Source organism: Musca vetustissima, unplaced genomic scaffold (assembly GCF_032173495.1).
Source record: "Musca vetustissima isolate MV318-11 ecotype Yass unplaced genomic scaffold, APGP_CSIRO_Mvet_v1 utg90517, whole genome shotgun sequence".
Lineage (NCBI taxonomy): Eukaryota > Metazoa > Arthropoda > Insecta > Diptera > Muscidae > Musca > Musca vetustissima.
Window position 1 is genome coordinate 29,580 of NW_026888116.1, and position 14,698 is coordinate 44,277.

At 30.9% G+C, this 14,698-nt stretch overlaps 1 protein-coding gene across 1 annotated transcript; it reads right to left on the reverse strand.

Moving 5' to 3' along the window:
• Positions 1-6,726: 6,726 nt before the first annotated feature.
• LOC133335945 (chymotrypsinogen A) lies at positions 6,727-7,563 on the reverse strand. The gene has a single exon (XM_061544239.1). The coding sequence runs from the start codon at positions 7,561-7,563 to the stop codon at positions 6,727-6,729; it is 837 nt and encodes a 278-aa protein (XP_061400223.1).
• Positions 7,564-14,698: the final 7,135 nt, after the last annotated feature.

Below are 14,698 nucleotides of genomic sequence, written 5' to 3' on the forward strand. Positions count from 1 at the left end.
TCAATTTACTTAATCTGCCTGCTGGGAAAGTTTGAGGAAGCGAATCTTTCTTCGAGGAATAACTCGCTATTCCCAGGATTTTCATATGTGTTACACATATATATGGCAATGGCTCAATTATAGGAAAGATGTGGAAGCGATAGAAATATAAATTTGATATATTTTCATTCATGTTTTTCAATTTTTATTTTGAGGATTCGAAAATATTTCATTTTCAAAATAAAAATAATTTGATGATAATTTGTTTGTTTGTTTACATTTTTCTGTCAAATGAGTTGACACTAGTAGAACTTACAACAACAAATTTCCATGTGGTTGTTGTATCGTTTTTTGTACAACAACACTTGCTGTTACCTTCTATTATTATACCATGTTAAGGGTCAAACAACGAATGAGAGAGCGAAAAACACTCGTCAGTACATGACATAAAATTCAACTAGCTCGTTCGACGTTTTTCACCACAATAGTACAACACATGTATTTATATGAATGTTACCGAAATACGTCGACTTACGAATTTTCAAAGTTGAAAAAATTCAACTATGACAGAACGTAGTTTTCTTTTTTTCTTTTGTTGAAAAAAGAAACAAAACGTTAAGAAATATAATTTTTTCAATTAAAAAAATGAGATATTTGAACACATTTTATAATTTGTTTAATTTTATTTCGCAATTTTGTTTAGTTCGCTAAGAGAAATGGATTCGATGTATTTGGGTAATACGGCCGTACAAAACATTTTGCCATAGTGGGGATGTTGAATATATTTGTACGCTTCGTTGAATTTTAGGTAACGTTGTAAAATTTCCAAACTTTTTCAGAAAAAATGGAAATGATGAATGAAAAGTATAAAAATGATTAGTTTTTATACGTGTAGGGGGAAGTAAATTTATTGTCCTATTTATTTCTATATATCTTTCTTCTCATTGGGTTCTAATTAGCTAAAAAACAAGAAACAAATGTGGGATAAACAAAATGAAAATACACATGCAAGTTAGATATATTAGGTAGCCCCAACGGCGAATTGGGAACATGATATGTCAAAATTGTTATCAAGACGAATAATAATAATTTCGCCATGACATACAAAACTCAAAGCAAATTAAATTCAACCAATCAGAATTTAGCATTTTGAAATGTGAAAAAATATTTGTTTACTTTTTTAATATTTTGAAAATTGTAAATATATGTGAAAATATCTGATTTGTGAATAGAAAACAAAATCAAAGGAGCGACTTAAAATCAATAAAGATGGCGTCAGCGGATGTATGGAGTGTTTTATGTCCTCATATGAAATGTGAAAAACAAATAAATAAAGCATAACTGAAGGCATAGAAAACGTGTTTTGATGTACACATTGAACCGCTCCAAGAACCTCAAGTGTCACCACACAGACAAACTATTCTGGTCGAATGGTCTATTTTTTGCAAAAAGTCTTTTTAAATAGAAGACAATAATATTTTTTTATAAAAGACCGAAGTGAAAGGAATCTTTTAGAAGACAAAAAGGTCCAATTGAATCTAGATCTTCTTTTCAATTTCAAAATTAGGTTTTCGGATCCATGGTATTCTCATCTCGATGGCCTACCGATATGCCTTTTTAACTCCTTTCTGTTCTATATTCTCAAATGACATGAATTAAGAATAGTGTTGTATGAACGGGTTAATTCATGTAGGTAATTCCAAGGCCTATATAAGGTCGGGCAATAAGCACAGCTGAGTATAAAGTTTGCTGTCAAATCATATTTTGAAACCTGTGCATACATACATACAAAATTATGTTAGACGTCAAAACGAAAATATTAATACTTTTCAACATTAAATTCAATTTTAATTTACATATAAAAAAAGATTGACGTCAAACTTAAGTTTTCTCTATGAATTCGCCTACTGGCCGACCTTATATATGCCTTGGGTAATTCTGAGAGCGAACTACGTTGTTTGAATGCCCATCACAATGAATGCCATAGCACAATGAATAGGTAGTCCATTTAGCGCAGCTGATGTCTCGATTAACTGTCAAATTACGAAATTTCTACTTGAATTCAATGTGCAATGTTGTCAACCATGTGAAATATAAGAACAAATTTGACAGATGGTCGAGTCAAAAACGTTTTTGTTTTTATACATCTCATTATTATTGCACCATGGTCCAGTCTTTACGACCTTATATAGGCCTTGGGTAATTCTGAGAGCGAACTACGTTGTTTGAATGCCCGTCAGAACATGGCATAAGGTGTATTTAAAAAGGTGTATACATAAGCTCTGCCTGTTCACTCGATATTTGGTAACAATTGTTACCAAATGTTGTCTGTTTACACAAAAATCCAGTAAAAGAGAGTCAAATGAGAAAGCAAGTTTCACAGTTGAACAACAACAAACTTACTGGAGTTTACTGAAAGAATTTTATGCAGTAAGATTTTGCAAACTCAGCATTTTTGGATCAGCTGTTTTATGACCAAAAACATAAAAACTATCCAAAACATTTTTTAATTTGCAAAGTTCAATTTGAAGTTAAGTTGTATAAAAATAACTGAAAATGGAAGAAAAATCCTAAGTAATGCAAAGTTTCATTAAATTATAAACTAATTCCTTATATATTTTTAGGCAAGTTCCAGATAGAGGGCAATGCATTGATGCAGGAAGCTTAAATGTTCCCGGGGAACATACCAAATCAATTTTTCTTTTATTGTTCATTTTATTTTTAATATTAAATGCAATACAAATAATTGTGTTTGTCCTTTGTTTGTTTATTTTGGTGCAAATCAAATGTTTTCGTGAATCAGCTGTTTATTTGCTAAATCTTACTAAATGTTGTCTGTTTACTTTTCTCAGCACTATCGCAAAAGAGATACTGAATAAATGTTACTGGAAAAGTAACCAGACACTCCTATTATATAACAAAAACAACATTATTGTTATGAAAATAAATTGTCAATGCCTAAAATTTAATATTAGGGTCGGTCATAGAATTTTTGTAGGAAAATATATAAAATCTTTAAACAAATTCTCCAAATAAACATACTGTTGTATTATCGCGGTAAAATGGTAAAATTTAAAATGCAAATCTTTTTTCCGGTACGTTTTGAGACCAATTTATAATAAATTAATTGTAAATATTTTTTTATGTGAAGATCCTAATATATTCTGACAATTTTTTTACAATTTTTTTAGTAAAACACAAACTGATTTTCACTTACACCTTGCACAAGGCTTATTAATAGGTCTTGAATTAAAATTTTATACAGAGCGATTTTTGCTAGTAAGAATTTATTTCAATTCACTCTTCCTACTGTACTTTTGAGCAAACAAACAACATACAGTACATGGATTGTACAAGCTAGGCTAAAGCAACATACAAATTACAATTTGTTTTGTTGTGGCTTGTTATGTCAAAGCCATACATAAAATGTGTGAATGTATGTGTAATTTTTTCAAAACATATAACAAATATTATCTATTTATGTCGTTTATGTCCTACGCAACTTTGTGAGGAAAATCCGACATTCCATTAATTTTTCGCGCTTTTAGTAAAATATAAAAAATATGACAAATCAACACAACGACTTGTTGCATTTGTATTTACTTATTCTGACATAACAAGTCTGTAATTGCATTGTACCATGACACAGTGATTGTACAGATTATTGAGAATGCGTTCATGCCTGATTATTATTTATTGTTTAAACATTTATAACTTTAACACGGAACCCGTTCCCATTCCAGAAACCAATTAAATCCAAAAAAATGTCTTTATGAATTTCTTGCTCGAGAAAATGCTTTATATGCCAGTCAAAAATCTAGTGGATTATTTTAATCTATTAAGGTACATTTATATTTACGAAATCCACTCGATCTCAAATGTCAATTCCATTGCTTATACGTCAATTATAATCTACCGGATTTGTGAACAGGATTAAAGTGACGTATACGCAATTGAATTGAAGTTTGAGATCGAGTGGATTTAGTATTCTAAACGTAGCCTAAGCTATTGAAATGATATAATATTTGATCGATTATTACGAACTTTAGGTAAAAGCGTGCATAGACTACAGTTTTTATTTAAAGTGGATTATCTCGATTTAAATGTTAAATCATCAATTTACCTCCATTTACCATACAAAATTAAATTCATTCAATATCTCGAAATCCTATAGAGATAATTTTACATAATATTCTTTAATATTGGTTAATATTCAAAATAACATCTTAACAAAAATATATCAGTTGCTGAAAATTGCATTTTCTGAATTTATAATAAATATTACTATCATTTCAAACGTCAAATGTTTTTATGTATTTCTAATGGTGAGCAATTCGAATCATTCCATATTAATACTAGTCTAAACACATGGGATTTGATATGTAGATTTACAAATCACATCAATTTGGAATGCATAGTCTAAAGTGCCTTATATATTTGATGTTTTTATCTCGATTTAATTGATAAGTCGAAGTAAAGATTTAAAATACATTTACATATACGATTTTTAATCGACTCGATTAACGAAATCCAGAAAAACACCCTAATTGTTTACACATACCTTTAATCATAATCTAAATGCCGATCAGCTGATGTTTGTTAAAGCGAATTTACATATAACATCTAATCATGATTAAAGGCTGAATCAGGGTTTATTTTCTTAATCAGTCTGAATTTACCATGATTTATCATACAAATTTAAATCATCAAGCAGCAGGATTTATTTTAAATCATGATCGAAATCATGATACTACTGAGATGCAACGCAGGTTTTGTACGAAGAAATACAACTCTCACAATGTACCAAAATTTGCAACTGTTTTTACATGCCGTTTGTTTTTAAATTTAACGGCTGACAAATACAAAAATGGGAGATCAAAGGAAAATAAAAATTAATTATAGAATTTTTGTGTTTTTAGGTGTTTTTTTTTTTTACTTTCCAAACGATCACAGTATTGCAAAAACATTTCCATTGTGGTAATTCTTCTATTCTTTTTCAAATTGCAAACAAATATTTTTGGCGCAAATTAATAATTTTGTATGTATACTAACAAACATCAGCTGATCGGCATTTAGATCATTATTAAGGGTATGTGTAAACAATTAGGGTGTATTTCTGGATTTCGTTAATCGAGTCGATTTATATTATTAAATTATTAATTTGTACCAAAAATATGTTTTTGCAATTTGAAAATAATGAAAAAAAAGAACTACAACAATGGAAAAGTTTTTGCGATGCTGTGATCGTTTGGAAACACATAAAAACGAAAAACTATATATAATTTTTTTCCTTTGATCTTTCATTTTTGTATTTGGCAACCGTTAAATTTAAAAACTAACAACATATGGAAACAGTTGCAAATTTTGCTTTGCATCCATAGCATCATGATTTCGATTATGATTTAAAATATACCCTGCCGCACGATGATTTAAATTTTTATGATAAATGTCTTGATTTAGATTAGACGAGTTTACTTGCGGCAATTCTTGTCGTTCTTTTTTGAACTTGCTTAAGTCCCAATTTAGATTAGGCGAGTTTACTTGCGGCAAGTCTTTGTTTGTAGGAGAGAGAGGCAAGGGGTATAGAAATGAAAAAAATTGCTCGTACCGACAATTTTTTGGCAATTCGTTTTGTGTATTTCGTATTTGTTGACATTTTATATAAATTTAAATGTGCAAAAACAACAAATAAAAAAATATTTTGGAAACCGATTTGCCTTGTATAGACGCATGGAGCAAGTTCAAAAGAGAACGATAAAAATTGCCGCAACTAAACTCGCCTAATATAAATCAGGACTTAATGCGTTTGTACAAGGCAATTTGGTTTCCAAAATATTTTTCTATTTGTTGTTTTTTTTTTCACATTTAAATCTATATAAAATGTCAACAAATACGAAATACACAAAACGAATTGCCAGAAAATTGTCGGTACGAGCAATTTTTTTTTCATTTCTATTCCCCTTGCCCCTCTCTCCTAAAAACAAAGACTTGCCGCAAGTAAACTCGCCTAATCTAAATCAAGATAATCATAAGGAAAAGTTTGAAAGATGGTCGAGACAAAAACAAAGGTTTCTGTTTTGATTCATCACCTTATTATTGTATCATGGTCCAGTCCATGGTACAATGAATAGGTAGTCCATTTAGCGCAGCTGATGTCTCGATTTACTGTCAAAGTACGTAATTTCTACTTGAATTCGTTGTGCAATGTTGTCAACCATGTGAAATATTATAAGAACAAATTTGACAGATGGTCGAGTCAAAAACGTTTTTGTTTTTATACATCTCATTATTATTGCACCATGGTTCAGTCTTTACGGTTTACGACGACTGATAAGCGCGTGAAAATGTCATTTTGAAAATACAGTATGTTTACGCGCATAATAAAAATATGTCCAATTTCAAGAGTAAGGAAAACCCCCTGACTAACTGATGAAAATTTCCTATTTTTTACAAAATAAACAAAAAATATGATATGACGTTGTATTTATTGCAGACATGTTTATATCAAACAATACATTCGGAAATATGGCAGATAACAGCTAAATTAATTTAAAAATAATATTTGCTATCACGTATTGTCTTAAGTTTTTTTGCTTTTTTTTTAATTTGAGATAAGCTCCATTGTAAACAAAAATTCCACAGAGAGAAATTCTAAGAAATACTGAATTGTATTATTATTATGTTTTTATCGATTTAATATTATTTATAAAATTGATTAACGGGCGTCCATCACTTCCGATACTTGTGTTAACCCAATGAAGATGGCACAACTTGATTTTGAGCAATCCATGTATTAAACGATGACACTTGAACGAACACTGATGGCGAATTGGGCTGGCCACATGGCAATTTGCCCCATGAAACAATACCAATTAAGACATTTTTACCATTTACTTGTTGTACCAATGGTCCACCAGAGTCCGAGGTACAAATACCAATGCCGCCGGTTAAAGGTCCTGTACACAGATTTGTGTTGTGAACATCGGCGCCTTTTGATCCCAAAGCTTTTTCACATGAATCCAAAGAAATGATGGGAACTGTTGCCGTTTGTAGTATCGAAGGGTATGCAGCAGTATTTGTTGTTGACGTACTACCCCAACCAAAAAGTAGAGCATTTCCAGTGGGAACAGTACCGCTAACGGGTAACGAAACAGCGGCCACAGCAATCGACCATTGGAACGGTGTTTTAGTGTAGACCAAGCCAATGTCGTACGGTGTGGTTCCACCCAAATACAAATCGTTTACAACATAATAAGCAATTGATCTTTTTTGGGTTGTAGTACCGGTACCTGCAACATAAATACTTCCAGCGACGAGGGTACTGCTCATAACCTGGGATGACGAAGTCAAACAATGCGCGGCGGTAACGACCCAATTTTGGTTTAAAATACTTCCGGCACAATAATGGACACCACCTTTTTGTATAGACACAATGTATGGAGCACTATTAGCAGCTGCATTGGTGCCACCAACTAACCGACCCTCAGGCGTAACTCTGGCCAACGTATTTGCTTCGCATGTTATTTTGGCGAATCCCAAAATAAACATGAGACAGAAGTAAAATACTTTGTGTACGTTACCCATGGCGAAAATAATTGAACTGACCAAGAAGATTAAAATTTTTAGCACTTTATTGCTGCATACAAGTGCCTCTCCAAGATAAACGTTCTCAAAACACAATGGGCAGATGTTTTGTCCGGTAAAGACGACAAAGTTATACCTTACAAGTAGCTATACCTTAGAAGATTTAATTATTGATATGGTAGATTTAAAGTTTAAGATTAAATTGATAAGGAAACAGGATTAACGTGGCGTATACGCCATGGAATTGACGTTTGAAATCGGGTGGATTTAGAAGTTTTTATGTAAATACGTAAATACGCCTACATGCATGATGCAATCATAACGTGACCCAGTAGAAAATACTCTCTTGCGTGACAATTTCGTTAACGAAACGTTGACGAAAATTATGGAATTGTCATTCATAACTAAACACATGATATGTCGTCGAAAATGTCGTTCTTCTCGAAATATGAAAACAAAACAAAAATAGTTTGAATCGAGTGTACTATGAAATATTGACAGAAACAAATAGAAAATTCTTCCTGAAAATATATATAAGAAATTTGATAAAGAAGACGTGTTTTCTTGGTTAAAATAGGTAAGTTTAAAAGAATATATAATTATATATATCATTATTTAAGTGCATTGTTTTACTCTTAGGATGGGGCAAATGAATGGCAATTGGTGAAATATTGTAAGTAATATCTGAAAGAAGTTTCATATTCCAATGCATTTTAATTTTGTTGTTTCTTTACAGATGATGTTACAATGGAGATAATCATTACGCCAAATTCTCACACAATGTGCTTATTTATATTATATGATATTATGTAAATATAAAGTATGTTTTTGTAATATAATAAATTTCATGCTATAAAAAATATAAATGAAAAATATGTATATATATTATTATTTGAATTTTAAATGGGGTATGATTGACGACAGGATTGATGACAATAGGTATACAGTCATCAATGAATGTGTAAACGACAGGAAGTGAATCTGTCGATAACGAAAAGTAGGGAGATTAGTCGCCGAAGTTGTCGTCAACGACAACTTCGCTTACCCTGTCGCCCAAGTTGTCGTGCATGAATACTGCGACACTTGTGTGAAAATTTCGTCAACGATTTCACATTGTTGTCTGCAAGGTGTCTTCAAGGAATTGCCATTGTCTTACAGGATTCGTTAATGTTGTCTGCAAGACACTTTCTACTGGGGATGTATCAAAACAAAAACCTTTGTTTTTGTCTTGACCTTCTGCCAAATGTTTCCTTATAATATTTAACATGGTTGGCAACATTGCACATCCAATTCAAGTAGAAATTAGGCATTTTGACAGTTAATCGAGACATCAGCTGCGCTTAATGGACTACCTAATTATTGTGGCATGCCTGTCGTTTACAAACGACATTCTAAAGTAATCAATAATACAAGTTAAAAACAATTTTTGCCAATACATGTACTTTTGACATTATGACCAGATGCCATAATTTTTAAATGATTTCTAATAGATTAATGTAATAAATAATAAAATCATCAAAAAAGTGTTGATGTTAAATATTTATTAATTTGTACTTTAAGATTTATTTTTAATTTTTGGGAATTTTTTAAATATATGAAGAAAATAGTATATAAAACGACTCATCGAACATTAATCCAACGTAAGTGTAGGGCATTAAGCAAAATAATTGATAAGACAATTGTTTATATACGATCCCCACTTCTTTGATTGAAACTATAAGTAATTAAAACGTGAGCATTCTCATTTCCCGATATTTCATAATATATGGTAAATATGTACACAAATGCCTTTCTATTGTTGGCCTATTACTATCTATTACGGAGAAATGTGACTCTACGTTCGAATGAATATTTAAATGTTATATTTTTCAAATTATTATAGTACGTTTACAATGTACCGGATCTATTAAATCCAGCAGATCTAACTTGTCAATTCCATAACATATAAAATCCAAATAAATTCTCATAAAGGAGGTTTATACGGCAAAATGTTTAATGTAAATGTCCTTTTAGAATTATAATATATTTCCCAGAGTTATGTTAATAATAAATAAATATACGTACAAATTATATATGTTTTAAATCTAGTACAATATTTTTATGATTATGTTACGAAAGTTGTAGACGTATTTTCAATGACAGTTACATATACGATTTTAAAACAACTCGATTAACGAAATCCAGAAATACACCCTAATTGTTTACACATACCTTTAATGATGATCTAAATGCCGATCAGCTGATGTTTGTTAGTATACATACAACATTAGCTCTGTCTGTTAACTCGATATTTGGTAACAATTGTTACTAAATGTTGTCTGTTTACACAAAAATCCAGTAAAAGAGAGTCAAGTGAGAGAGCAAGTTTGACAACTCAGCCATTTTCTGATCAGCTGTTTTCAGACCAAACACAAAAATTATTTAATTTTTTTTTTAATTTGCAAAGTTCAATTCGAAGTTAATTACAGAAAATGGAAGAAAATTCGTAAGTAATGCAAAGTTTCATTAAATTAGAAACTAATTCCTTATATATTTTTAGGCAAGTTCCAGATAGAGGGCAATGTATTGATGCAGGGAGCTTAAATGTTCCCGGGGGACATACCAGATCAATTTTTCTTTTATTATTCATTTTTATTTTTAATATTAAATGCAATACAAATAATTGTGTTCGTCCTTTGTTTGTTGTATATTTTGGCGCAAATCAAATGTTTTCTTGAATCAGCTGTTTATTTGCTAAATTTTAGTAAATGTTTTCTGTTTACTTTTTTCAGTATTATCGCAAAAGAGTGTAAAAACGGCTTACTCTCTGAACTAGAACTTACTGAAAAATGTTACTGGAAAAGTAACCAGACACACCTATTATTAATTTGCGCCAAAACATTTGTTTGCAATTTGAAAAGAAAAAAAGTTACAACAATGGAGATGTTTTTGCATTGCTGTGATAACTAAAGGCTGAATCAGGGTTTATTTTCTTAATCAGGCTGAATTTACCATGATTTATCATACAAATTTAAATCATCGTGCGGTAGGGTTTATTTTAAATCATGATCGAAATCATGATACTAATGAGATGCAACGCGGTTTTTGTACAAAAAAATACAACTCTCACTCAATGTACCAAAACTTGCAACTGTTTTCACATGTTGTTTGCATGGCACAATAAATAGGTAGTCCATCTAGCGCAGCTGATGTCTCGATTAACTGTCAAAGTGCGTAATTTCTACTTGAATTCGATGTGCAACGTTGCCAACCATGTAAAATATTATAAGGACAATTTTGACAGATGATCGAGACAAAAACAAAGGTTGTTGTTGTGATACATCACCTTGTTATTGCATCATTTTAATTTTAACGGTTGCTAAATACAAAAATTAAAGATCAAAGGAAATTAGAAAAAAAAAATTATTTATAGTTTTTCTTTTTTATGTCTTTGTTTTTATTTTCGCAAAAACATTTCCATTGTTGTAATTCTTTTTTTCTTTATTTTCAAATTGGAAACATATTTTTGGCGCAAATTAATAATGCTGTATGTATACTAACAAACATCAGCTGATCGGCATTTAGATCATGATTAAAGGTATGTGTAAACAATTAGGGTGTATAGATTTCGTTAATCGATTTAAAATCATATGCAAATGTACTTTAAGGTATCGAATACGCTATGGAATTGAGTGAATTTAGTAGTCTAACATACATACATACGTGTGCACATGGTACAATAATACAAAGTGGGATAATAGTACGTTTATACTTAACCGGGTTTCGTGAACCCAGTGGGTTTCAATTGTCAATTCCTTTGCATACATGTCAAATAAATCCTCATATAGTAGGTTAACCCGGTAAAAAGTTTTAATGTATATGCCGTTTAACTTGAGGTGAATAGCAACAAATCAACTCTGTAGGTTTTGGTTTCTTCTGTCAAAAATAAAATAAATATACGCAAAAGTTGTTGGTATGATTTGAAATTTGTTCAACAAATAACTAAAAATAAATGAAAGATTATGATTTCTTCCAAAAATCGAGTGGGGAATTCCCATGGTACAATTATACAAAGTTACTGCAAAATCCAGCTGATATATCGAAGATATTGCAAAAAAAGGTGTCTTTATCATTTATTCAAGGAAGTAAACAAGTATTTGCAGAATTGCACCATAACCAATATGTTGAATGACTAATGAAATATTATTGTTATTTTCTTACGGCTTATGAGTTCATCAAAAAAAATTCCTATGTCTCAAGGGAATCACATCGATATATACACATTTATTCAACAGAATAGAAACCGAAAGATTTTTGTAATAAAGCAGAAAAAATGTGATGTGTGATAAAATAAATAAAAGATCACGGCTACATTTTTATATAAATCAATTATAGACAATGCTCTTCAGTTAGTATAACATAGCATAGCTATAAAACCGCATTTACTTTATAATAACTGCAGCTGAATAAAAATCAATATGGCCTCTGATAAAATTACAACATACAAAATTATTATTATTGGAATGCAGGGCGTTGGTAAAAGTTCTTTGCTTAAAAACTTCTTACACAACCACTTCGATAGCACATATAAGCCTACACAGGGCATTGAATTTTTAACGAAGCGAATCTATTGCAACGAACAATATTTACGTCTCCAAATATGGGATACTGGTGGTCAGGAACGTTTTAACTCCATTATACCTTCATATGTTCGTGATTCAATATTGACAATCGTGGTTTATGATATTACCAATGCATTATCATTTCGCAGAGCATCTAAGTGGATTGATATAATTCGTGCCGAACAATATAGGTGTGTAAATATATTGCTAGTTGGCAATAAAATTGATCTCTACGAAGAACGTCAAATCGCCACCGCAGAAGGAGAAAGCAAATCTAATGCAAAAAATGTAATGTTTATGGAAACCAGTGCCAAACTAAGTACAAATATAAATCAACTATTTGAAAAAGTTGCAATGTTGCTAATAGAACATAACTCGAAAGTGAAATTAAAAAGAATTCAATTAACTGGAGGAGAAGAAGAAACGAATGGAAGATACTTTTGTCGTTGTTGTTGTATGAAGCGACTATCTTGGATTTCATAGAAAGTCAAAAGCTGGAGAAGAAGAAAAAAAGGCAATTTTTTGCCATAGTCCAATTTATATCTATCATTTTTGTTAAATAAAAATAATCAGCCCATTTGCCAACATGTGGGAGAAATTCTATTCCCAAGGAAAGTATTTCTTTCAAGAGAAAAATCCTCCAATCGTGGAAAATATAGGAGAATATTGGAATATGACATCTCTTTTTAATAAACTTTGGGTCTTTTTCATACTTTGTGTACCCTTATTTGTTTGCGCAAATTTAAAGTGTTTGTGTTGTACAAAATAATTAAAAAGAAATATAGAATTGGGACCAATTACATAATACACCTTAGTCTGTTTTTACTCGGTAGCTTGGTTCCAAAAGAAGCCGTGTAAATAAAGACATTGTTCTTGTACATAAAGGGAATTCCCCTAAATTAGTGCTATTCATATTTGCTTTGACCAGTAAAATTTGTTTGTACGCGCTAAAGGGGAATTCGCAAATTATCGATACCAACGATTGTTTCAGACTTTTTTCTTTCATAAATACTTTTTTGTGATATGAACATACTTCGCAAAAATTAAATGTGACAAAAAATTTAAGTACATAAAATTTCAAATCGTGCTAAATGAAATAAAATCGTGTAAAAAATTAAAAATATTCAATTTTCAAACCGTGTTATATCAAAACCGTGTACAAAAAGACCTTGTAAAAACAGACTTAGGTGTATATGCATACATTACAATGTTGAGGAAAATGTTATAACAACAGAAACACCAGAAGAAGGGACGTCCCCATGTACACCTACTCCTAACCAATATCTTGCAGCCGCCCAAAACTTATACCAGAACACAAACCATTAAAGTAGTTTAGTTTATTTTATTAAAACATAAAATTAATTCATATAAAAATTAGTTCTTTTTTGAAAAAAGTTGAACAAATTGAACTCATAGTTAGAGGAAATTCATCAATTAAGTTGTTTCAATTTTCCATTACTTGATAATGTTTTTTCTGAAGATCCCCCAATTGCTCTGTATATTCGCTTTTGATACTCATTTTGGGTTTTTTGATCCTCCTCAAATTTTTTTGTGGATTCCAAAAGATGTTTTTGGACATCCAATTCACTTTTAATAATTTCCAATGATGTTGCGCTCGTCAAATTGTTTGCTGTTTTCTCGTCTTTTTCATCGCCGATTGGCTGACTCTATTAAGATGCTCATTTGATTTTGTTACTTCACAGGCATGATCTAAATGCCGATCAGCTGATGTTTGTTAGTATACATACAAAATTATTAATTTGCGCCAAAAATATGTGTTTGCAATTTGAAAATAATGAAAAAAGAATTACAACAATGGAAATGTTTTTGCGATGCTGTGATCGTTTGGAAAGTAAAAACAAACACATAAAAACGAAAAACTCATTTTTGTATTTGGCAACCGTTAAATTTAAAATCAAACTTTGGTACATTGTGAAAGAGTTGTATTTGTTCGTACAAAAACAGCGTTGAATATCAGTAATATCACGATTTCGATCACGATTTAAAATAAACCCTGTCACACGATGATTTAAATTTATACGATAAATCATGGTAAATTCAACTTGATTAAGTCTTCAATCATGATTAAATACGCTTCACAAATTCAGTGGATTATAAAACATTTGAGATGGAATGGATTTCGTAAATATAAATGCGCCCTTATATTTAGCGTATACGCTATGAAATTGACATTTGAGATCGAGTGGATTTCGTAAATCTAAACGCACTTTATGGTGACATGTTCACAAATTCATCGGATTATAAACCATTTCGTAAATAAAAATGCGCCTTTATATTTGGCGTATACGCTATGGAATTGATGATTGAAATCGAATGGATTTAGTAGTACGTTTAAATTTAACCGGATTTCGTTAACCCAGTGGGTTGTCAATTCCTTTGCATATATGTCAAATAAATTCTCATAAAATAGGTTAACCCGGTAAAAAGTTCTAATGTATATGCCGTTTAGTAGTCTATGTTGGGTTCATTGTGAGAGAGGTGTATTCTGCCCTACAAAAATTGTCATCTACCTT

Bases quoted from the DNA above. Each gene is read 5' to 3' on its own strand.
- LOC133335945 (XM_061544239.1), bottom strand. From the start codon at position 7,563: ATGGGTAACGTACACAAAGTATTTTACTTCTGTCTCATGTTTATTTTG.